Below are 26,517 nucleotides of genomic sequence, written 5' to 3'. Positions count from 1 at the left end.
TTTTTTTTTTTTTTTTTTTAAGGCTTTCTGCATTATTTACAAAGAATACTGGTGTCCAACCTATTTTTAAACTCCTAAAAACACATCTTTTTGAATAAACAGATGAAAGTTTAAGTCTGTATATTGTTTTCCTCAGGTTTTTGATGTAGCTCTCAATAAACTGTGTTTGGCTTGTGCTGGTGCGTTTTATACTTACAGATAATACAGACATACATGTTCGGGTATCAGCATACTTTCTCTAAGGGCCAGAGAGTAAATGTTAGGCTTTGTGGACCATTGTCGTCAGCCACTACTACTCATTTCTGCAGTTGTAGCCATAGGCATGACATAGCTGTGTTCCAATAAAACTATAAGAAAAGTGTCCTGGATGCCAACCTCTGGTCTAGGAAGTACATTTATTTTTATACTTGAAGTTTTGAATTTGATGAATCAAATGTACTTTAAAGGCCAATATAGTGTATTTTGCTGCTGGTACTGAATTTTTGAAGAATTAAAGAGGTATGTAGATACATCACTTACAAAATTTTATTTAAGATAAATATTGATAATTTTTTATAGGACAGTTTTAGGCACAGTATAAAATTTCTATTTCCCTGATAATTTATGAACATTCTGATCAGTAATATGCTATAAGATATTTTGACACTTGTTAACTTCTTAACAATTTAAAGTTAGAGTTTACCATACATTTTAAAGTGGCTATCAAACTTGCCTGCAAATGAAACCAGTTGCAGTTTACATTCCATTGTAAGCAGGTCCTCCACCACCTTCAGGTACCACCCAGTTAATATTCTGACTTGGGTCTTTAATATCACATGTTTTACAGTGCACACAGTTCTGAGCATTTATCTGTAACCGAAATCCATCACCTTGTTCCAAAGGTACAAATTCATAAACTCCTGTGGGGAGAAATAATAATATGAAATACCTAATTTTTTTTAACTTTTGAAGTGCAAACAGGAATCGAAGTCCTGAAAATAGTAGGTATAGAAACCGTGAAGGTTTGTTTTCTGAATGTTTATCCACAGAGACCCCATATAGACACACACTACAGCTATAATAGCTGAAAAGACAGATCAGCCCTTACCCTCAGAGTTCATAACCCAGTGCAATGTCAGAAATGATTAAGAAATAAAGTCAAGTACCAGTGCTCAAAGAGCTTACATTCTGATCCCTCTCTAGAATGTACTGATTTTTACATATCTGAACACTTCTAATATTTGAAATCAAGTTATTTTAGAATTCTAGTTGAAAACTTAGCACTAAAAGATAACAGTATGCATGATGAATTTAAAGTTTGGGAGCATTTCTTTGAGCGAATGTGGTTATAGCCTAGCATTTTAGCATCTACACACATACACCGTGTGTGTGTGTATCAGCAGCCATAACAAATGATTTTTAAAAAGTCATGGAAAGGTATTCTTTGCTCTTCTATAATCCTTATCTTGGTCTGAGGTTAGTCACAGGCTTTTTTTTGGGAGATGTCATCTGAATTAGGCTTATCAAAAATCTCTATTTTAACATTGCTAGTTAGAGTAAGAACCAAAGGAAGCTGGATATAGGAGTCATAATTTCCAAGCAATGGAAGGAGACATTTTTTTTAAAGCACTGAAAGCATATTTCCAACACTTTTAAAGCAAATATTCATAGTTCAAGAGTGCATGGAAGTTAATTACTGACCTGCAGGGCAGAATCGCTGTTCAGGCCCATCATATATTGACAGATTTCTTTTTACAGGTACACTGTCGTCCTTTAAGGTTAAATGTGCTGGCTGGTCATGTTCGTGATTGGTACCACTCAGAGCCACAGATGACAAAAGGTCAAAACTGATCTGTCCATCAGGTTTTGGATACTCAATAGGTGTGCACTCCTTGGCTGGCTTAAGCTGATCAGAGTCAGAACCTTCAAAAGTTTTGAGGAAGATTTTTTAATAAAAATACAACCAATTTTAAAGTAGTTTAAAAAATATTTTTATAAAAACTTGAAAATATACCAAAGAAATAAGACTAGCCTTCATACTATAATATCTCTTAAAGATAATGAATTTTTAATGTCTCTTAAAGATACTGAATTTTTCATTTCTCTAAAGCAAGTTTAAAACATTTTTAAAAGTTTACTTTCTCCACTAAATGGATCGCATTCATGAATTTTTAATGATTATAACATTCATATTCTCAAACATGCTAGAATTACCTTCATGTTTTAGAGTCCATGGCTCCATTCCTCTAAATATCCAGTAAAAGATTGCAGTGTAAATCATCCCTCCGTACACCCCCAGGATTCCATGGCAGGACGGTCTGATATTTCTAACACTGTACAGCTCTTTCCACACCCATGATTTCTTCAAATTGTCCTCATACTCAGGTACATGGAGTCCTTTTATTAAAAACATGAAATGTTAAGTGTGAAATTGCCTCAAGGAGTATAAAATACTGTATCAAGTTATTATGCTACTGAAATACCTGATGACTGAATCTTAGGGAATTTTAAGAAATGTGGTCATAGAAGATCGCACCTGAATGGTTCATGTATAAATGTTGGCATCTTCCAAAAAGATAACCCTTTATTATATTTGTTATATATTTCTTATACTGATAGCATGGAAAGTTGTTTCAAAATTCAGCTGAATTTGAAAAGGAAGCTTAAGATAAAAGTTTATGCTACCTATGAAACACTTCTACCTGTTATGGGTTGACTTGTGTCTCCCTCCCTCACAGTCCTCCCCCTCCAAAAAAAAGGTATTTTGAAGTCCTAACTTCCCAGTATTTAAGATGGTCTTAAAAGGGTTGCTGCACATGTAATCAGTTAATGTCAGGTCATATAGAAGTACAGTGGGTCCTTAATCCAATGAATGACTGGTGTCCTTTTGACATAGAAGATAGGTAAAGATGGAGGCAGTTATTCTGCTGTAATCAAAGGAATGCCTGGGGCTATCAGGAGCTGGGGAGAGGCAAGAAAGGGTTCATCCACAGAGACTTCAGAGAGTATGGTCCTGCTACCACCTTGATTTCGAACTGCAAGCCCATGGAACTCAATAAATTTGTTGTTTTAATCCAGTTTGTGGTACTTTGTTGTGGTGGCCGTAGGAAACTATAACAATACCTAAAACTTGGTGCATTCGTTTAATATTTAATAGGACAAATTGGTTCTTGTTAACTCTGAGAACTAGTGACTGTACTCTTTCCAGTCACTGTTTCCTGTTCTGGCTCTATCTCCTTTTCCTTCAGGCTTTAATCTGGTCTTTGGTGATCTACTTGCTCCAGTACTGTCTATATGTATACTATGTGCAGGCAATAAGATGCAAGTGTGACTGGTGGTCCCAACAGGAAAAGTGCTTGGCAAGAAAATTCGGAAAAAAGTTACTACTCAACCATTAGGCTCTGTCTTGCCTCTTCCTTTCTCCCTCAAGTACCCTCTTGTTTTTTCTATGTTTTACCTTAATCTTCCTTCTCCCATACCCCAGCTTCCAGTCCTGCAAAGATATCTGAAGGCATAATCAGGTTGCATACTGGAGGGACATTTGTCATCTAGGATTCTAAGGGAATAAGGCTTATTTATTAAATATCTATTAAGTTGCTACTATGGTGCCAGGTATTTGGGAGTCCAAGTTCCTCTTCTGGAGTTTTCCAACCAAGAGGCAGGAGATAAAGCTGATAAATAATTAAATAGTATGCCAAAAGGTGGAAAATAGTATAGAAAAAAAGTGTGTGGGGGGGGGCGGGGTTGAGAATGGTGTGTGTATGGCAAATTGTTATGGATGATGTAAGGCCACTGTGAAACTGATATTTGAGCAAAGGTGAAGGCAGCAAGGGAGTCAGCCATGAGCAAGGACCATGAGAAGGGAGTATGTATGGCATGTTTCAGGAATGGTGAAAAAGTCTGTGTTGCTGGAATGGAGAGTAAAAAGAGAAGAAGTCAGAGGAGTGAGGAAACTTTGGCTTTTACTCTGAGAAATACTGAGAATCACTAGAGGATCTTTTTAGACTAAGGGTTTACTGAGGTCTAAATGCTATTTGTTCTTCACCACAGTGGAAGGGTAACATATACACTTGTGCCTGCCAAGCCTGCTAAGGAATAGCTGCTTGACTCTGGAGTTTGCAAAGCTGTTTTGTTTTCAGACTGGAGATACTTTAGCATTTGTAAGGTATCTTAGCATGTATATATTACATGTATTACAGTAACACAGTACTATCCAATTTGAAATCTTTTTCTAAGTAGGACACTATTGGTACTATTCTACTTTTAATATGAAGAAAACAAAATTGCTGTAAAAATCTCAGTAATTATTATTAAGAGTGGGTCATGTAGTTTTCTTTGCACAGCATACATCTTAATGCTTTGTGAAAAGGAACAAATGCTTAATGCAATTGAAATATACATTAAAAACCTAACTTCTTTTTAAATCTCTCAGTGAAGAACTTGACAATTTTCTATATTTGAATAGGAAGTTCTTACCTATCTTCTTCGACTGGAGATTTTCACTAGTTAGCTGATTAAAAATAGATTCTGCTGCCAAAGTTCCACTCTTCATTGCTGTATGGGTACCTTTGATTTTGGGAACATTCATGAAACCAGGGCTGCAACCAATTAGTAAACCACCAGGAAAGGTGAGTTTTGGTATAGACTGAGGAAAGAAACATTTAAAACGCATTTGTTAGCTCAAACTAAACAAGAAAAACTGAGCACTCTAAATTACAGCCTCTAAAAGTCTTCTAAAGCTCTAGGGAAAAACATTTAAAAAAAAATGAAAATGAATATACTGAAGGAAAAAAGTCAGAGTGAGGGTAGTTTTTCCCCCTCCCCTAAGAATGAGGATTCTTAAATAAGGATTCTATTGCTATTTTTCTAGTCTTTTTCCTTCTCCCTCCCCATGACTAATCTACTTGAGACAGATTTCAGATGAGAGGATTAACATATTTAAATAAACTTTTTATTTATACTTATCATGCCATAGTTAAAAATATTCCCTAAACCTGAATGACTATTATCTAAATTGTAATCTACTTTTAGATGTATTCCTGGTAACACATGATTTACAAAGGATGTTATCTTAACTCTATATACTTTTTAAATTTTCCTTTGAATATATTAGGGATGGAAACCTAGGTTCTAATCATGCCATCACCACAATTACCTACCCCTTAAGTACATTTTAATTAACTTAAGAAAAGTTGAATTTCCAAACTAAATTTTAAGATAGTTGTTTGGGCCTCAATATACAATTCTAATGAAAAACAATGCTACCCTATGTATAGGCAGTGTTACTGGTCCCGGCATTTTCTTAAGGAACTAGGGAACAAGGAAAATTTGCACTGAGAAATGCCGTATTCCGGGGCATTCATTTAATTAAGGCTACAAATAGAAATCCACCAGAACAGTGACTTTTTGGTATAGACTGAAGAAAGAGAAATAAAAAAAATCATGTAATATTTGTTGGCTCAAAATAAAATTGAATGTTCCAAATTAATGCCTCTTAAGAGTCTTCAAAAACTTATGGAAAGTAAGTTTCTGAATCTTTGACTAATTAAATCAGAATATTTAAAAAGTGTGGTCATCCTGCCAATCTAAAATCATCCGAGCTGTTGAAGCACACAGGCAGATGTTTTTAAATGAGAATCTGTATGTATGGTTGAATATACCAAAACCTTTATACTACATATTAAAAAGAGCAGACTTGGACTGGCAGTAGGTATTATGGACTTTATTCAAGAGTTTAAATGGACTTGAATAGTTAAGCAATTTAATAAATATTTGTTAAAATGAATTGCTACCCTAGAAACAAAAGCAAATGCACGAGAAGTAATTCCATTGCAAATGAGCTTAGGGTCAGTGTTATATTAAGATAAGATTCTAGTGATTAAATTTATAATTTAGTGATTAAATTCTAGTGATTAAATTTATAAATTTATAATTTATAATTAAATTTATGATTTTACTTGACTTCATGGATTATTGATACACTAATGAAGTATTTAGAACTTGATTTGAAAGATTAAGTCAATTATCTCCCCCACCAATTTTCTATTATTTGTTACTTTTACAACAGATTTTTTTTAAAAGATGCACAATTTCTAAAATAGTTCTAGATTCCTCACACATTAGACAGAAGGGGTCATCTTTATTTTGTATATGATCCCTTAAGACCAGAGAAGTAACTTGCTCCAGATCATTTGGCATGAGTTTTAGAGCTGGTGTTTTAGATCATCTTACCTGTCTAATACTATTTCCACAACAGTACTAACGGCTTTATCATTGTAAGCTATCTAGGTCATATTTCATCGTTCGATTAGTATATAATTAATACATTAACTGTATTTGATAAAATTTATTTTGAACATATACTAAAATTGGACAATTAAAGGTAAAATCTTAACAGAGGCCACCTAAAAGGCATGGGTGTCACCAGGTAGTTGGGATGAATTAATCACCTTTGCCGAAAACCTAGTTTGCCTTTGAGTTTCCTGCCAGCCAAGGAATAAAGGGATATATCTGAGATCACATGGTTTTAATTTTCTGGTTAAAAACAAACTAACGAAATAAAGCCTGTGAATTAACCTCTGGAAGTCAATTTATTCTTAAAACTAAATTCATGGTGTAATTTATTTAACTACAGTGTGACTCAATTTTTATAAACACTTAGGTGCTTTACTTAATTACCTAAATTTTTTTCAAAGAGGTAATTTTCTATTATTTATCTAAATGTTACATTATATTTTCAATGTTGAATAAGGAATAAAAAAGTTGGGAGAGTTACCTGAAGGCCACCTTCATTCAGAGCTCTGGCTCCATATGCAATTCTTTTCCCGCCTTCCAGCGTTGGCTGAATGCTGGCATGGTGTTTCCACCTCTGGAACTCTCTAAATGGACTCAGGTATGGATTCTGATAGTCTAGACCAACCTTACAAATTTTATATTTAAATGTGTTATAACTATACAATTAGATATTTTAATTTCAAATTATATCAAGCTAAAATGTGAACAATATTTTTCAGAAAACATATACATTAAGTTTCTTGTGATCAAAGTACTTGGAAAAACATGTACCGTAACCTAGACTTAAATAACTAAATAAAATGTTTGGAAAAGAAAGAGTAAACAAAAGATACCATGTGTTTATAATCAGCAAAACTTTAAATATTTGGAACATATTAATAAACCTTTGTGCTCTGTAAATCAAAGTCCAAATCAGAAAAATATTTGAACGTATGTTTCTATAAAAGGAGTTGTAATTATTTATTATTCATTTATTAATAACAACTCTAGAAATAAGCTATATATAGTATTACTGACGCAAAAATGAGTAGGATAGAATCAAACTCAGAAAAAAAGAGGACCAAAAATATTGAAGGTTATATTTTATAAGGCATTACCAAAGTGCCGAAATTAATAGCCTAGCCTTTTTTGCTTTGAAAAGGTTAAGTCACTAGAACAACTACACAAAGGTGATGCATTGAACACTTGCCTGGGTGTCAAATTTAACAATCTACCTAAGCAGATTTAATCATGATATTAAACTATGAAGCACCAATTCCAAGGTGCTGACACTCATTATTTTTCTGTTCCCTGTAATGTTCAAGATGTAATGTAACTTACTACAAAGACGGAAGTCGCCAAAAACAGAAAAAATGCCCATGTTTTTTAAGTTATAGGTTCAAACCCAGTGCTGATTTCATTTTCAGTGGCAGCATGCCATAGTGGAAATGGGCAATGAAGTCAGGTTCAGGTGTGAATCCTACATCTGCCATTTAATAGGTATATTTGAGAAAGTTAACTTGTTTGTTTGGACTTCAGTTTTCCCACAAGTAAAATAAAGATATACCTATTTCTTAGAATGTTTGTGAAACTTAGAATTCTCAGTGAAGCACCTATCACAATGGGTGGCTTGTAGTAGCTATAAGTACTAAAGCTATGTGTGTTTAAGTAGACTAATGTCTATAATAGCCATAAGCACTTTACAAATTGATAACATTAGAAGGTAAACTTAGCATTTTACATTCTCCAGATTCAAACCCCTCGTTTTATAACACTGATGACCGAATGACCCTAACAGTAGAACTTCATAATGGGCACACAACTTACCACAAATCCAAGAGCAACCAAGGGTTCACCTTCGTTTAAATGATAGAGGAAAGAGCCTCCGTAAGTATGTCTGTCCAAGGGCCAGCCAACAGTGTGATCGACTCTCCCAGGTTTCCACTTCTTTTCATCAATAATCCATAGCTTAAAAAAAAAAAAAAGTCCTAGAGTATTATTTAAATTTTTATGTCACCACAGTGTCTAAAACTTGCCAAGTTTCTCTTATTTATAAAAAATGACAAGTGAAAAACTATAACAACAGAAACACACAAAAAAGTACTTCAAATATCAAAGAAAATTATACCAAACTGCAGCATGATGAATCAGAGTAAATAAACAGGTCAGAAAAATTACAAACTCTTTAAGACATAAGATTCTCAAATCAATAAGACTTTCATGAGATTACAGGAAATGCCACAGAGAGATGAGGGAAACTTCTGGGGTGTTGGTAATGTTCTCTGTCTTGATCTGCGTAGTAGTTACAGAGGTGTGTTCACCTTATAAAAATTAACTGAACTGTACACTTAAGATCTGTTAAAGTGCATGTGTTATTCTTCAATAAAATATTTTATTGCTGCCTGCACTCTTTCCTCCTCAGTTGAAGTAAATTGTTCATCCTATTTTCAAAATGGTAAGTTTAAAATATTTAAAAATTTCCAGCTGAAATGTTATCTAAAAATCAGATATTATGTACAATCTACCAAAACAATTAAGTCCTTATTCACAATATAATGAACTTAGCAATACATAGAATTTGAGCGTTCCTGAGCTTTGCCCTAAAAATAAACTTAAACAAAAGGATTATAAGGAAACTTTTATACTTTAATAAGCCTAAGATGAACTGAGAAAATATACAACACTTAAACTAAATTTTAGGTTGCAGATCAATATGTTATGTCTGTGTATGTTTCGTAACTTAAATTATCTTCATATTATAATTCTAAAAAAACAATTTTTGTAGGACATGGTCATCCTACAAACAGCATATGAATAACAGGTCAAATCCTACTAGGGCAGATGGCATCATAATGAAAAAAAAATGTTACAAATATTTTCAAGTTCAAGACTTATTTTAAGCAACATTTGATAAAACAATTACAACATAAAGATACAATTTAGATAATAATAAAAATTGATTTGTAACATTTTCTCCTCTTGAAAAATATCCAAAATATTGTCACAATGAACATTTCAAGTTTACGAAAACTATAACTCTAAAATTAAATCAATATAATTACATGATAATACAAATGACTTTTGCCATTAAACAAACCAAAACAAACCAGGATACCTCCTTCAGTCCAATTCCATAGGTTTGGGGTTGGCAACTGGCCCTCAAATCAAACTTCTTATATAATTGCTTGGCTAGATGTCCATGGCAACCCTCTGCAAAAATTGTAACTTTGGCATGTAGTTCTAGTCCCCTCTCAAATGTTGTCTAAAAAATAAAAATGTTACATGGCAACACATGACAATTTAAAAAATTTTAAAAATTTTCACATTCTGGTCAGCCTCAAATTAAACTATGATTTAGGTATAGAAGAGTGTGCAAATATATCAAAAATAAAACTAACTACTGTTATAAGTGGAATTTAATTTGTTTTATAATATATCTTGTGTCTGTTATATACGTATATAGTTTTTACTTCGAAAAAATGGTAGTTTGTAAGAATTAAAAAAGCAAATAAAGTCTGCTCATGCTAAAAAAATTCTCTAAAAATAAAGAGAAAGTGAAAAATGAAAGATTGATTCCTCACTGTTCCTGGTTTTACCAATCCCATCATCTGAAGCACAAAACACTTTTAATAGTTTTCTTGTGACTCACAGAGCCTATTTATAACCTTCAAAAAAAAAGAAGACCATACTAAACATACTCTTTGGCTACCTTCCTTTTTCACTTTAATTTTACCTGTTCTCTGCTGAACGTATATTGTAAAACTGAAATTTTTCAAGGAAAAAAAAAAGCTACAATTAAAATCATTTCTCTTTCACTTTCTATATTTTTCACTTATGCCTGGCACATGCTAGGTACTCAATAAAGTTACTGAATAAAAAAATATTGAATAATCAGGAAAGTCTAATGAAATATATCTTTCCTGATACGTCCCTATTCACATATTTACATATATGTATATATGCAGACACAGTCATACAAAAAAATAGGTTGAGACTGACAATCTGTTTGTAACAGTTTTCGTATTATATTATCAAATAATTTGCATAAGGTAATATATACCAAATCAAGTATTCATTTTTAATCCTTAAATAGATTCCCCTAATTTTCCAACCAATTCTCAATAGTTGGACAGTTAGGCTGTTCCAGGGTTTCACTATTTTAAGGATTGCTCAGATGAATGTCCTTGGTGCCAAATTTTTCAGTCTAAATAGTGAGAATTATTTCATCATTAATTTAATATCTTTGGTTACTAGAGAGTTTTGAGCATCTTTCACAAGTTTATTGGTAACTTCTATTTTTTTCCCATATAGTGCTTATTCATGTCATATGTATATAATACATATATACTGCACATGCACACACATCCTACAAATAACTTTAATCAGTACCTTTCTATTTTCTTATCTCCATCCTCTCATTACACCTCACTCATCCATATAAACCATGTTAACAACCTAGTTTGTACAGTTCTACCAGAATATATATTCACATGCACATATGGAGATACAGATAAGCTTTTTGGTTTACATAGGGTCATATAATACAAACTTTTCTGAATCTTTCCTTTCTCACTTAATATTACTTCATGGGAATCTTTACAAGTCGTTGTATAGCTCAAATCTTTCTCTTTATTGGTACTGAAAATGCTATAGGTTACTCAACTATTTTGCGAATGAGTAATGGCATTCACTGTTTCCAGTTTATTTGCAACAATAAACAACATTATAAAACATTCACCTTTGTTTATGTACATATATCCTTACAATATGGGTGCTTTTATTATTATAAGATAGATTCCCAGGAGTGGCACTGTTAAAGGGCACAACTATTTGTATTTTATTAGATGTTTACCAGATTGCCTTCCAAAAAGCCTGAAGCAATATTTCCACCAGCAGTGTATAAGACCCTTTTCCTTATAGTCCAGCTAGTGATAGATATAACTTTCTTTTACATTTTTGCTCAGTGTAGTAATACCACTGCTATTTTAATTTGCATTTCTCTAACTACTGTTTTCAGCATCCCTTTTTTGTTTCAGAAAATATTAAACGAATACTACAATGTTCTAAGTTCTATGCTAGACACAGGGAATACAGAGACCGGTAAAAAAAAAAAAAAAATGTCCCTTTTCCTCAGGCTGGTCACAGAGTGATTAAGGGCTATGAAAGAAAGTGCTGGGTGCTATGAGAAATGAAGAAAACTATTCTAAATGAAGTAGACAGGAGAGGCCTTTGTGAAGAAATGATATTTAAGCTGTGGACTCTTGAAAAGTGTTTAAGATTAGTGATCATCTGGATTTGCTGCTCTGTGAAATGTCAGTTTTTTAGATTTTGCCCATTTTTCCATTGTGTTGTCTTTTTTTCTTATCAGTGTACTAGTGCTCTTTGATACTATAGTCAGAGTTTCCTCTGATCTACTGTTTATCCACAGACTTTATAGTATCTTTAGATACCCAGAATTGTTTAATTTTCATATAGTTAAAAAATGTCTGTCTCTAATCATGCTAAGTGAAGTAAGTCAGATATAAACCTAAAAGCAATGAACAAACATGACAGAGACTCATGTACATGGACAGTGGACTAGTGGTTACCAGAGGGAAGGGAGGGAGCAGGGAGGTAGACGGGGTAAGGGGGTTCAAATATGTGGTGACAGAAAGAAATCTAACTGTGGGTGGTGAACACACAATGCGATATATACATGTGGTTTATTGTTCAATTATACACCTGGAACTGATAGGATGTTGCTGATCAATGTCATCCCAATAATTTTTAATAATAAAAAAAAAATCCTAGTAAAAAAATTCTGTCTAGATTTTTAATTTCTTATTAAGATGGTATATCCTACTCCTAGGTTGTAATAATCTAGATTTTTTTTTCTTTCTGATTTTTTTTTTTTTAATTAAGAAATCATTAGTCTATGGCCCTGCCACCCTGAACAAGCCCAATCCTGTTTGATCTCAAAAGCTAAGTTAGTACTTGGATGGGAGACCACCTAAGAAGACTAGGTGCTGTAGGCATAAAAAATAAATAAAAAATAAAGGATTGTAAGCTGACAAAGTCCTTGAAATCTGTGAGGTCAATCAAAGGTTGCCTCGCTTAAAAAAAAAAAAAAAAAAGGAAAGAAATCATCAGAATTTTTTAAAACGAAGATCCAACTCTATTTTATTTGTTTTGGGGGGGGGGGGTCCAACTCTATTTGCTTCCAGATAGATATACAGTTTTCCAAGCACCAATTATAAAATAATTATAATGAACTAAATACTACTTAACATATTTCTGTTTCTTCTTAAAGGCAAAACATGCCCTTCAGTGTTCAAGGGACAGGCCCTGGAGCTGCAGTGCCAATATTCAAATCCCAGCCCAACCACTTAATATCTGTCTGACCTTGGGTGACCTCTGAAACTTAAAAATGTCCAAGTTAGAATTCTTACAATAAAATGCCTATTAGACATGGCAGAAGAGTTATTGAATAAACAGGAACACATGATTCTGAAAGTCAGAAGAGGTATTTAAAACCATGGACTGGATGAGGTCACTATGGAGAAAATGTAGATGGAGGACTCCACACTAAGCCCTAGAGCCTCAATATCTATTTAGAGGAAAGAAGAGGAAAAGCAGGCAAGGCAACAAGAGGAGGGGCCAGAGAAACACGAGAAAAACCAAAAGAGGTGGCGTGAAGAGCCAAGTCAAGAAAGTGTGTCTACAAGCAGAAAGTTATTCAATTGTCAATGCTGCCAGATAGAAAGTCAAGTAAGAAAGGACAGAGAACTGACTACTGAATTGACAAAATGGAGGTATTTGTGACTCTGACAACAGCTATTTCAGTGACATGGGAGGGAAGAAAGCCTAACTGCAGTAGGTTCAACAGAGAATGGAACAACAGAGTGAGCAAAATCCTTGGCTGCCCCACTCCAAACTTTTGGCACAAAAATAATTATTTTAAAAACTCAGATTTTGCAGCTCAAATTGTTAGGACTCTGTTGTACTTGTCTATGCTATTGTATCTATATAAATACAATATATAAAATGTAAATGTTTCTACAAATACAGAACACAAATATACGTTTGAATAAGAGAACACACAAAAAATAAAATATCAAAATGACAGAATTTGTGTGCTTCAATTTTGTTGTAATATTAAATATAAACATTTTAAAGGAATAACAGAATTTAAAATTAAATTATGACAGTATAGAAAACAACCATAACACAGAATATAAGAAAAATAATATTATTTTCCAAAGAATCTTACAGAGTGTGAGATAGACATCCTAAGAGTTTTTCTTTTCCAAATTCAAAAATACAAGGTGTGAAAACCTGAAAACCATCCAGGCTTATATCTGAATGACAGGAAGACAATCAGGTTTATATCTACAGAAAGACATTACAATCAAGCAGAAGACTCTATCAGTATTGCTGATAGTGATGCTGATGACTCTTATCCACAGAGAGGACAACTGTGGGGGTGGCAATGCAGGTGATGGCTGGTTTCTGAATTCTCTTTGAACTGGTTATTAACATCATACTCATTCCTTCCTTGATGAATGAAATAAAATCTTTGACACACATTTCTTTTACATTTGTATGAGTCATATTTCTATCTAAAAAAAATTATTCCTAAACATGTTCAAAGATGCCTCTGTATTTTTTAATGAGAGAAAAATTCTAACATACACTTAATGCACAGCAAGACTAAATTACTGAGTTTAAAGCAATTCTTGTTTTGTTGCTTTAAGTACACAATTATTAAAATGTTTACCTTTGGTGCACCATCCTTTTGTATCCCTACATCGTTAGTGGCAATTCCTTTTACACTACCGTCTTCATGAAAAAGGACCTAAAATGAAAACATATTTCATTATCACATTAAGATTCATAACTACCTTGAAAAGAAACAAGAAACAGCCTTAGAGTTTTTTAGAAAGTGAACATGTTTCTAGAGTATAAAAATATAGGCTTTAAAATGTCCAGGCAAAAAGAGACATGTTTTTAAGATATTCCCTTCCATAGTATAAAAGAACACAGCTCAAACAGTTGGAAATGAAAAAAATGCCACAACTTTAATTAGGAAGAAAATGGGAAAGCTACTAGAGGTTGCTCAAAAAACCATTAAGGTTAACCCAAAAGTTCTTTGAAGAGTTCAGATATCGCAAACATGTGGGCAGAACTTGAAATAGGGGGGTATAACTAATGAAGAACATCGTGGTGAGTGGAAAGAGAAGAATGGTGTCAGGAAAGCCTGTCCCAAATGACCTAAGATCCCCTACACTCCAAATAAACCCCCAAAACAAAACAAAACCAAACAAGAGAGGTTGAAGACAGCCCATAGGTGATTAATGTTTATCTCTGCAGCAAAAAGGAAGGGGGAAAACTGGTCAAAAGTATAATTCTGAGGATGAGAAGTAATTCTCTCTAACCTGTACCTGGTTTGTTTCCTCTCTAGAGGAAAATGCCCTTTGGATAGGAAAGTACAAAATGTACACTTGAATCACACAACAGAAAGCACATGAGTGGAAAGGTATAACAAAGATTAGTAGCAATAGAGATTAAAAAAAGAAAGATATAAGTGTTTTCCTTGATACCTTGAAAATGAATCAAGAGTAGAATGTGGCTATGAACTAGAACTGAAGTCTGGCTCAGAGTACCAAAAAACTGACAAACAAATCATTAAACTATTGATGATGACCTTTAAGGAACTGAAGAAAAGAGGAGGTAAGACAGACTCTAAGTGTGTGTGTGCATACACTCAAAAAGTGAAAATCACAAATTCTACACATGACCAATATGGGATTCTGACACTGATCCCAGTCAAAACATTTTAACCAGGAGAAATGTAAAACCGCACTCTTGGGCACAAAAACCGAAAGCATATATATGGGCTAGGAAAACAGAAATTAGTCCCAGCAAGTATAATGCAGGGTCCTGTTTGCTTTATTTAACTTACATATATGCTGTAAGGGTAAAACCATAAAAAATTTTTTCGATTTTTCCCTGGTGCCAAAGAGAACTCCCCTTCCCATCAAGACTCTTTCAGCATTTTCTTTAGGCAACTTAACTATGAACTATTTCTCTGAGATATATGGGAATCTTTTTAAAAGTTAAATAAAACTCTGCCAGATTTGCATCTCAGAAATGTGTTTTTTGGTAGGGGAGGAGGCCTCAGGGACATATTTGAAATGTGAACATCAAGGAGAATGGCATCCTGTCTCCCTGTCTCAGTGGGTGTCTGTGCTGGATGCTGCTTGTCAAAAGACTCAAGAAGTTTTATTTCTCCTTTGGTTACACACAAAATGTACATAATGAGTTGTATCTGCCTGGAGATGCAAAAGGGTAGATTTCTTTCTGTCTTGGGAATCTTCTTAGCAGGCTGCTGGTGACATGTACTGCAATCTTGTTTTAGTACTCATTCAATAACAAAACTGCCTTTATTCTTTTTTATAATTTGTAGAGGTGATTTTTCTGGGTTAGCAGATTTTATGTTCAATAATTTCCCCAACAATACTAGTGAGAATCAACAATAAGATATGGTTGCCAAAGTAGTTATTTTGAGAACATTAATGGAAAAACAGTTTCTAGAATGAAGAAGGTAATAGACCTGCTCTACATTAGGCTTGAAGTTGTGTATTCATTCTGGGTGCCATCTCATAAAGGGAATAAAAAGGGAATGCATTCAGAGGAGGGCAATGAGAATGCTGAAGGAACTCAAACTATGTAACATGAAAGGTGAAAGAATCGAGAATATTTAACCTGGGGAAGAAAAGAAAGCAGGGCACAATTATAATTGGAAAGTTGCCCTTGAAAGAAGGCATAGATTTGTCCTATACAGTATAAAACAGTAAATAAGTTTCTATTCACTATAAGGAAGAGAGTATTACCAACAATCCAAATATCAGAGATTTTTTTTCCCATCCCTGATGTGGTTTGATCATAAGTTTGCCAATCACTTGATGTGTGTACAAGGAAGTCTAATACGTCTTTGGATTAGATCTTCTTAAGAGTCTCTCTAAAATACATATGTAGATAGACAGATAGACAATCAGACAGACAGATTTAAGATTCCTTCTAATTGTGTAATTCCAAAATCCTATGGCTTTTCTAAAATATTTATTTCTTAACCTTTGTACCATTCTTGGTTTATTTTCAAGAGATTACGTCCCACGGATATTAAAAACAAGTCTGTACAAACCTCAGCAGCAGCATAACCAGGGTATACTTCAACGCCAAGGGCTTCTGCTTGTTCTCCCATCCAGCTTACTAAGTGTCCCAAGCGTACAATGTAATTGCCATGATTATTCATTGGAAGACCTATAAATACATGCTTAATTTATAAATCTAACTTTTTATTGATAAAACATCTCAAGAATACCTAATTTAAAAATTCTAATCAATGTATAATTTCTGCATAAATATACACATTATCTTATGGTAGAAGTTTCAATTTATTTATAATTTTGGTCTAGAGTTCTAATTATTAACTTAAAAACAACAGTAAAGCACTAAATTAGAAATTCCTGGTTGGCTGACAAGGCTATTTCAGTTCTGCTAGACTGGAAGACAAAAGAACTGGGTTCTAGTCCTGCTTTCCCATAAGCTAGCTGTATAACTTTGGGTAAGTCCTTCAAATCTCTGGGCCTTAGCCAGCTCATCCATAAAAGGCAGGGATTTCAATAGATGAAATGTAGCTCCTTTCGGCTGTGGAATTCCATGATTCCATGAATACTTATCATATCTTACCTGGAAGAATTGGCACAGGAATTCTATATTTCTCTGTTAAAATTCCAAATCTGTCTTCTGTTACAGGAGTATTAAGTGGAGCCTAGAAACAAAATAAGGAAAGAGAAGAAAAGTTTTAGTTCACTTTTGTAAGGGTAAATTCTAATTTAAAAACTATATCAAAAAACAAAGAAAAAAATAAAAGAAAAAAAAGAGTAAAGGGAAACTACCCTCACTTTTCTTTCATCATTTTCTTTCAAAAACTTGGACTGTAAATCCTGTTTCTTTGAGATGTATAGGAATCTTTTTTAAAAGCTAAATAAGCCAGTTTTGCATCCCAGAAATGTCTTTCTTGGGGACCTTGAAGACATTTCTGAAATAAGAATATCAAAGAGGATGGCTTCCTGTCTCCCTGTCTCCCTGTCTCTGTGGGAGTTTAGCCTAGGCACTTGCTCCAAGTTGTAACTTCCTGCTTGATGAAACATAAGACAAGTTTTATTTTTCCTTTGGATAAAGACAGTTAATATGTATGTAATAGAATGTATTTGCGTAGCTATACAGGACTTTGATACATGAAACTTTTTCTATTAAAATTGATATGTCAATAATCATTCAATGATATCTATTTCTGATGTAATATTGAAAAATGAAAGTTCATAAGGCATAATTAAAGTATTTCTAGTTTAAAGGAGGTTGATATTTTAGAAGGAACAGTAGAGATGAAATTTTTGGAATTTAATTTATTCCATATGGAAAGAATACAGAAATATTTACATAATATTTTACCTTTGCAAAGTATATTCAGATTTTAACCCAAAGGGTAGGATAGATATAACTCATCTTACATAAAAAAAAAGAATCTGAGATATGTAGAGTGTAAGATTATAACCGAGGTCATACAAATTATAAGAGCAGTAAAACTAGCATTTATTTGGTTCTCTGCATATCATATATTCTCTGCCTTTTCTGCTTTGGTTATGGGAGGCCATGTTAATTTATTTCTTTAGAAAATTATATTATCCTCTGGCTTCAGATATTGCAATACCCCAGAAAATTTATATAACATTTTCTTAAGAACAATGATATAAACACCTATGGAAAAAGAAATACTTTCAAAGTCAAAATGCTGTATTTTATTCAGTACAAATTTTCAAAGATCTTCTCAAGATAATGCCTTCTCATAAATCTAGTACATAAATATACACATAGAAGGCACTATATAAAAATGAGTTAATACCTTAAAATTATGACAATATTTGATATGATTCAATCTCTTTTTGGCCTTTTTAAATTAAAAAAAATTTATCCTCTGAAAGACAGAATTACATGAAACGGGTTTCCCATGATCCAATAATTTGGAAACAGAGGTAAAGATTACAGTTTGCATGAAAAACAATGTTTCATACTCCCTTCTCCTTCCAGTCTGGGAACAGTTCTTCAAAAGCACGTGGGTCAAGGCAAGCCCCCGAAAGAGTATGAGCTCCTATCTGAGCAGCTTTTTCCACGAGACACACACGGATGTCCTTGTCATGTTTAGCAGCCAATTGCTTTAGACGAATAGCGGCAGAGAGCCCTGCAGGGCCTGCACCAACTATTACCACATCTGCTTCTTCTGCAAACCTTTCCATGCTCACTCCTGGGATGAAAAAAAAAAGTTTTAAAAAATACATAAAAGTCTGAAGTGAATAGGACCTGACGAAATCACATACTGTGATACAAATATCCACTGTTTCAGAGCATTATCTATAGAAATTGTCCCTTTGAAAGCAGACAATTCTCATTAGTTGGATGGTCTCTTAGGATCTGTTCTACTGTGTATCTTATTTTGGCTTCCATAAACCAACCTTTGGCTTTGAAATTTATTATTATAAATTTAGCAAGTACTTGCTTTTCCAAATATTAATATGTAATAAATTTCACACGTTAGATGTTTTTTACATTATCATGAAAAATATATTTCCCTCTACAAAATGATACAAAGTATCTAGAAAGTCTCAACAATTTTACACAAATTATTACTTACCTTCCCATCGCTTATCCTTATCTCGGGGATAAATAGTATAGTGGGTAGTAATTTGAGGTACAATGGAAGTTGAAGACCATCTTGTAGCATGCAGAGGTAGATAATTTTTCTTAATTTTTAAGGCACGAAGGCACTGATATGCTGCATAAAAATTATGAACAATATTATTATTTTTTCAATTAGTTTTCCTCAAGAGTAGACAGGAAAAATGTTTTTTAAAAAAATCTAGAATAGGGGATCAGAGTTGGTTTCTGGTTAATTTTCTTTTAATTAGCCCTAAGACCTTAAATAAATCACTTAACCTTCCTTGATTTGTTTCCTCATCTAAAAAAGTAAAGAGTCACTAGATGATCTCTACTTTCCTGACCTGAACATACGTGATTTCACGTGAAACCTTGTCTTTGGAAACCTGTTTATATTCTGACCTATCAAAACTGCAAACATTCGGTGGATAGGTAGATCTATGCTGTACAGCCACTAGTTGTGATATGGCCAGAAACAGATTGTAGTCTTTCCTAGAAGAACAATTTAGTTAGCTTTTTCTCATAAAGCGATGTTTTCAAATGACATTTTAAAATATCTAATAAACTAATTTATTAAATTTAGCTCATGTCAAGCTTAAGCTATCAATAGAATGACCATATAATCTGTCACCCAAACTGGATACTTTTGAAAGTAATAAGGGGCAGTATAAATGATTATGTTGAGACAATGTGGACAACCTGGGTTTTATGGTCAGTTTCTTTTTAAATTAAGTTGACTCTCCCATATGGCAATGTTTCTTTGAGTTAGAAAATAGAATTTTATGGAAATAAACAGAAGTGTGATGATTTATCTGCAAGAATGTTCATTAAACCTCTATTGCCCTTAACCTTCAATTCTATCTCCTTCCTCCCTTACCTAGAGCAGATACCCTAGCATACCAAACCTCACAGAAACATAAAAGCAATTAGGTGGGAACTTTCTCAATTCCTTGGCAACAACCTCCAAAGTAATCATGTTTGTGTCCATTCTTTGCTCATTCTCTCCAGTTATAATAGAAGAGATATCTTTTCCCCTCACTTATACTAATCTGGATGAGAAGGCTATCTTCCTAGGGCCATTTCCTGATCTGATATCCTCCCTTCCTCCATTATCTTCAATTTCTGACTCCCTTCTCTGGTATTCTCCTCTTTGATAATCTCTCATCATAAAAAAGGGAAAGAAACTCCTCCCTTGGAACTAGCCCTGACAGATATAAAAACTTGTGTCTGGAGCTATAATAATTAAAGGGAGAAGAAATAGAAAAATCAAAGGAAAAGAATAAAGAGTTCAGAAATAGAAGAACACAAGGATTTGGTATATGATAAAGATGCCATTTCAAATCCGAGAGAAGAGATGGTTATTTGGAAAAAAGCATACCTCCCTCCTTTATCAGCAACAAGATATACTGGTATCACCCATTTACTCCCTGATATGATGTGATAAGAAGGGCTATTCACCTCTGTGGTATACTTCCCCCAAATCTATTACCTCAGTCTAAACATGAGAAATCAACAAACTCGGGTTGAGGGACATTCCACAACATGCCTGGCCAGTCCACACTAAAAGTGTCAAGGTCATGAGAGACAAGAAAAGACAGAAGCACTGTCACACTAAGGACACATGGCAACTAAAAGCAATGTGGTACCCTGGATTGGATCCTGAAACAGAAAAAGGAAATCTGAACAAGTCTGTAGTTTAGTTAACAATATTGCATCAATGTTACTTTCTTAGTTTTGATAATTATACTATAGTTACATAGAAGCGAATCTGTGCTATCTCTGAAACTCTCTGTAAGTCTAAAATTATTTCAAAATAAAAAGTTAAAAAATAAAGATTATGGTGATAAAAAATTAACTCTAAAATGATCAAAGACCTAAATATAAGAGATAAAATAATAAAATTTTTTAGAAAAAATGGTTGTAAATCTTTGTGACCTTGGAACAACGATTTCTTAGCTATGATGTTAAAAGCAGAAACAACAAAAAACAGGTAAATTGTATTTCATAAAAATTAAAACGTTTTATGCTTCGAAAGATACCATCAAGAAAGTGAAAAGATAACCCATGGAATGGGAGAAAATATTTGCAAATATATATCTGACAAGGAACTTGTATCTAGCATATATAAACTCATTTTTAATAATTAAAAAACCCAGTTAAAAATCAGACAAAGGAGCTAAACAGACATTTCTCCCCAGGAGATATACCAATGGCCTGTCTATAAGCACATGAAAAGATGCTCAACATCATTAACCATCCAGGAAATACAAATCAGAACCACAAAGAGATACCACTTTATATCCACTAGGATGGCTATAATCAATCAGTAAGGCAGACAATAAAAAATGATGATGAGCATGTGGAGAAACTGGAGCCCTCATATACTGCTAGTGGGAATGTTAAACGGTGCAGCCACTTTGGAAAACAGTCTGGCAGTTCCTCAAAATATCAGACACAGTTTCTCTATGACTCACTCCTATGTATATACCTAAGATAAAGAAAAACATGTGCACATAAAAATTTGTACACAAATAAATGTTCATAGCTGTATTATTCACAAGTCAAAAAGTTAAAAACAACCCAAATGACCATTAGTGAATTGATAAATGGAAAAATGATATATCCGTACAATGGAATATCATTCAGCAACAACAACAAAAAGTGATATACGCTACAACATGGATGATCCTTAAAAAACATTGTGTTAAGTGACAGGAGCCATCCACAAAAAAAACACATGTATTATATGACTCCATGTATATGAAATATACAGAACAAACTAATTTACGGAGACAGAAAGTAGATTAGCTGTTACTGGGGCTGGAGGGCTTAGGAAATGACCACTATTGGGTACAGGGTTTCTTTTGCGGGTAATGAAAATGTTCTAAAACAGGTTGTGGTGATGGCTGCACAACTCTGAATATACTAAAAACCACTGAGCTGTACACCTTAGATGGTGTAAACTGTTATTAAAAACATTTAGTCACACACAAAAGGTTATAGAGAAAAAGCTGGTAATTTTTTTTTTTCTTTTTAGAATCTTTGATTTGGAAAGGTTTTTCTAAGTATGGTAAAAATCTCAAAAATCATACAATCATTTGACTGAAAAGTTAAAAACCTACATGACCAAAAAATGATATAAACGTAAATGTCTTGCTTAGTTGTCTGAAATTCCCAGTAGATAGCATAGTTCTAAAATAACTGTCTTTTCTTTATTGCATGCTAAATCCAGTATTAGTCTATAGATAAAGGTATAAAATATTTGTTGATTGAATATTAGTTCTATTTATACTCTCCTTCATTAGACTACTCAGTTACTATTCACTCACGGTCTTATATAATAGGCTAATGCTTTTTTTAGCATCTTTCTTTGTGAAAAGGCAAGCTAAACTTATAAATTAGAAGCAGTAAAAGAACAACATGAAGGAGTGAAAAAATAAAGCCATAGACTAGGAGAAAATATCTGTAAAATGCGACACTGATAAAGGACTGGTATCCAAAATATACAAAGAACTCATAAAAGTCAAGAAGAAGACAAAATCAATGAAAAATCAGCAAAAGATCTGAACAGATACCTAACCAAAGACATACAGATATACAGATGGAAAATAAGCATATGAAAAGATGCTGAATATCTTATGCTGACAAAGATGTGGAGTAACAGAAACTCTGACTGCTGGTGGGAATGCAAACTAAAGCAAAATATGTTCTTAACACATGATCCAGTAATGGTACTACTTGGTATTGACCCAAATGAATTGAAAATTAATCACCCCAAAACCTATAGTCAAGCAAAATGAAAAAGCTCTAGAAATCTATTGTATAACATTGTATCTATGGTCAACAATAATGTATTATACAGTTCTAAAAATTGCAAGAGTATATCTCATTTTAAGTGTTCATATCATAATAAAAGACAGAAAATACCCGATTAAGAAAAAAAAACTTCACATGAATGTCAAAACTCAGAAGATGTCCTTCAAAAGGTAAATGGATAAAAAGACTGTGGTGCATCCATACAATGATATATTATTACTAAGAACAACTGAGTTATTTGCTATGAAAAGATATGGAGGAAACTTAAACGCATATTGAAAGAAGCCAATCTGAAAAGGCTACATACTGTACGATTCCAATTACATGACATTCTGGAAAAGGCAAAACTAAAGAGATAGTAAAAAAAAAAAAAAAATCAGTGGTTGCCAGGCATTCAGGAAGAGAAAGGGATGAATAAATCTCTCTCACTCACACACATACACAAAGAATATATCAAACACAGAGAATTTGGGGGGGCAGTGACTATTCTGTATGATAATGTAATTAATGGTAGACATTTGTCATTATACATTTGTCAAAATATAGAATGTACAACACAGTGAACTCTAATGTAAACTATTATTAATAATAATGTATCAATATTGGCTCACCAGTTGTAACAAATGTACCACACCAATGCAAGATGTTAATGAAGAATGGGGGAAAGTTATATGGAAACTCTGTACATTCTGCTCAGGTTTTTCTTTAAACCTAAAACTGCTAAAAAAAAAAAAAAAAGTTTATTAATTAAAAACAAAAACACAAAAGGGCAACATGGAAAGTCAGTGGTTAGATGCACAGGCTTTGGAATCTGTCTACTCTGTGTCTGAATTCATTAATTTTAGCAAGTTATTTAAATTGTCCCTTCTCCATCAGGTCTAAATTTTATAGTCAGTCTTTATCTAGGAAATATTATGGTGTAGGATCTCGTATATGTTTTAACACAAAGCAAGTTTCTAATTTATATTTGTTAACTGGACAGGGACCTTTTTAGTTACAATTTCAACTTTCATCCAGGAACCTGAAAATCTCTGGTTTAATTTCCTAAAATTAATTCCTGGGTTACAGGGCAATAATAAGGCCTTTCCTAATTTTTTTTAACTTGTCTCTTATAATGAAGCATCTACCTAGAAATGAATGTTTCTAAATATGGACTATAACAAATGAATAGCAGAGACCAAGACTTTTGTTTGGATTTGGAATATATAATAAAATTTAAACTTTCATGAACATACTGAACAGTTAAGAATTTTTAATTTTAATGCCACATCTTATCCTTCATGATCTTGAGATATTTGTGGCAGGTGCAACCCCTGTTTACAGGAGATGAATATAAATCAAGATGATCCCAGAGAAGCTCAGTCTTGATCTTTCCAACATTAGTCAAATTCTGAGATTACAGTTGGATTTGAAATAATCTCTGAAGTAACTGAACCTGAGCTATAGTGAAAACAAGTTTTTTTCTTTCTTTCTTTTCTGATTAAATGGAGAAATTTTTATTCTTTAGAACCCAACTGAAGAATTAACATATTTTTGTTTTATTCTTTCCAGTAAAAGTATTCTTTTTAGAAGGGTAAAAACCTAGCATCGGACAACTAATAATTAAAGATTATGATGAATGCAGGAGGGGAAGAGATTTGAATGACTGAACTCTAAAGCCTTTTAAACACTAAAAATCAGTTTTTGATAATCACTCAAAAAACAATAGCAAGTAAGCTAAGTTTCTCTACCTAAAAACTGTAGTACTGGGAATAATTTTTAAAACCTTAGATAATCCTTTGCATATCATAAATCTTAGAAAATATATAAAATACATAAAGACATTATAGAACGGCACCATTCAAAAGCAAATTTTAAAATATTTTTAAAATATTAATTTACATTTTATTAAAAGATATTAAAACCTTTTAGGTTTTATGATGCACTTTAGTGTATAGAAATTATCATTTGCTTCTGAAAACTGATGATTTGGTATCAGACAAAACTGTAATTCCATTGCTAATACAGCTAATGAATTTCTTGTGAATATTTGGAACTGGGCTGTCTGATTTCCTCTTTTCTGAAAACAAATCTGACATTTCATTTTAAAGATCTGTACAGTTAGGCACCTTGGCTGAAGTGAGGTCAAAAGTCAACTGAACTTATAATACCACCATATCGAAGTCACAGTGAAAGCACAGGTGTGTCTATCTCTTCCTTGGCAGTAGTACTAACACCAGGCTATGAAAATGGCAATGATTTAAGCATCCAAGTAAAACGGAAATAGTAATTTTGGTGGGATTTTGTTAGCACCTGGACCAAAAATGACTTCAACTAAATTAGGCACTAGGGCAGATGACATCTATTTTGAAATTCCACAAAAAAAGCATCTTTGCATATTTGGTGTAGTATTACATGTACGGATAGCAGGCACTTTAAACAAAGTTCTACTTATTTAACATATGGTGGCCAGATATGACAAAATTCTACTTTAAATTTACATAAGGATATCCTCGGATTTGCAACATGTATACTTATTCCATAACCGCAAATTAACTTAAATAAACTAAAAAAATTAAGCCAGTTGTGAGGGAATTCAAGGTCTTGAACTTTTTTTGGAATTTTAGAATTTATTTTGTTTTCAAGTGAAACAAAATATCTATCTTCATTATTCTATTTTTTTTAAGTGAAAGTAGAGATGTTATTTTCACAAGTCACCGTGACCATTCGAGTAACACTCATAACACAGTAAGCCCATACAGTTAATTTTAGACAATGTGGAAAAATCCCTGTCTCCATTTATAATCTGGTGACTTGGGCATCGCTTGAGTGTTAATCATGACGTGACTTCAAATTCCTAAAATGCACTAGGATGGCTGCAAAGACGCGAAGCAAGTCAGGAACAAGGAGAAAAACCTTGTTCATGTTCCTTTCCATCAATGCAACAGAAAACACCTCGGCTTTGAGATAAGGGTCAAGACCAAGATTTTACACAATTCAGTTCAGGGTGCACCAGGAAGGCGTCTTGATAAGTTTCCTTCGCTCATGACCTTTAGCCTAGTTGTCAATTCTTCCCATCTGGACGACCAACCCCAGGCGCAGACGGTGTGACCTTTGTCCTAGTTTAGCCGACGAAATGAGAGCCGGGAGAAGAGAGGCGCCTATAGGCCCCAAGAGCGAACCTGTCTGTCGTTTCTGACCTCTCGACCTTCCTCCATTTATCCCTCCCCGAAGTTCCCTCTCACCCGGGCAGGACAGCTTGGCTAGCAGAACCAGCATGTTCACTGTAACCAGGACTGTCGATCGAACACAGCGGAAAGAGTACTGCCTGTCGCTCGCCGCAGGCGCTATACTTCTAGGCCTCGGAGGGTGCCATCACCTGTCTGGAACCACCAAACCCTGCGCTGAAGTTTGTCAACCTGCTCAGCCTACAGATTGACTACACAGAGTTCCCGCCCCTTTCTCGCTCTGCGCCGGCGCTACACATGATGCAATGGCCAGTAGAGGCTTCCCGTCATGCACCCAAGGAGGAAAAGGAAAGGGACTCGAAGCACCTCCCGCGGCTTCGGGTTGAAGACTGGGTCTACGTCTCTGTGTCTCCTAGGCGACGGAGTAGGGATGAGCCTATAAATCCCATAAGGCAACGCGCACATGGCAGATGGGAGTGGGAGGTGGAGCGACGCGTGCGGAATCCTGGGAGTTGTAGTTGGCTGA

The 26,517-nt window shown here is 33.8% G+C and overlaps 1 protein-coding gene across 3 annotated transcripts; it reads right to left on the bottom strand.

The window, feature by feature from the left end:
- ETFDH (electron transfer flavoprotein dehydrogenase) lies at nt 1-26,265 on the bottom strand. 3 transcript variants are annotated; one of them, XM_016138686.2, is made up of 14 exons: nt 26,049-26,264; nt 23,436-23,544; nt 18,986-19,126; nt 18,369-18,598; nt 16,984-17,065; nt 16,436-16,554; nt 14,009-14,086; nt 9,368-9,514; nt 8,080-8,220; nt 6,755-6,898; nt 4,456-4,624; nt 2,194-2,376; nt 1,681-1,902; nt 1-899 (listed from the first exon to the last, which is right to left on the bottom strand). In XM_016138686.2, exons 4-14 carry the CDS (start codon nt 18,588-18,590, stop codon nt 736-738), a joined length of 1,671 nt encoding a protein of 556 aa, XP_015994172.1. In that variant the 5' UTR covers nt 18,591-18,598; nt 18,986-19,126; nt 23,436-23,544; nt 26,049-26,264; the 3' UTR covers nt 1-735. The 3 variants fall into 3 exon arrangements, with proteins under 3 accessions (XP_015994172.1, XP_015994174.1, XP_015994171.1); XM_016138688.2 differs by having other exon boundaries at nt 23,436-23,541; XM_016138685.2 differs by lacking the exon at nt 23,436-23,544 and having other exon boundaries at nt 377-899; nt 26,049-26,265.
- Nucleotides 26,266-26,517: the final 252 nt, after the last annotated feature.

Source organism: Rousettus aegyptiacus, unplaced genomic scaffold (genome assembly GCF_014176215.1).
Source record: "Rousettus aegyptiacus isolate mRouAeg1 unplaced genomic scaffold, mRouAeg1.p scaffold_m13_p_16, whole genome shotgun sequence".
Lineage (NCBI taxonomy): Eukaryota > Metazoa > Chordata > Mammalia > Chiroptera > Pteropodidae > Rousettus > Rousettus aegyptiacus.
This window is presented reverse-complemented; position numbering and strand designations above follow the sequence as displayed.

Bases quoted from the DNA above. Each gene is read 5' to 3' on its own strand.
- ETFDH (XM_016138685.2), bottom strand. From the start codon at position 26,082: ATGCTGGTTCTGCTAGCCAAGCTGTCCTGCCCGG. The intron at 18,599-18,985 runs GTAAGTAATAAT...TTTTCATCCCAG, and splicing joins TAAGGATAAGCGATGGGAAG to GAGTGAGCATGGAAAGGTTT. The intron at 16,555-16,983 runs GTAAGATATGAT...ATGTATTTATAG, and splicing joins TCCTGTGCCAATTCTTCCAG to GTCTTCCAATGAATAATCAT.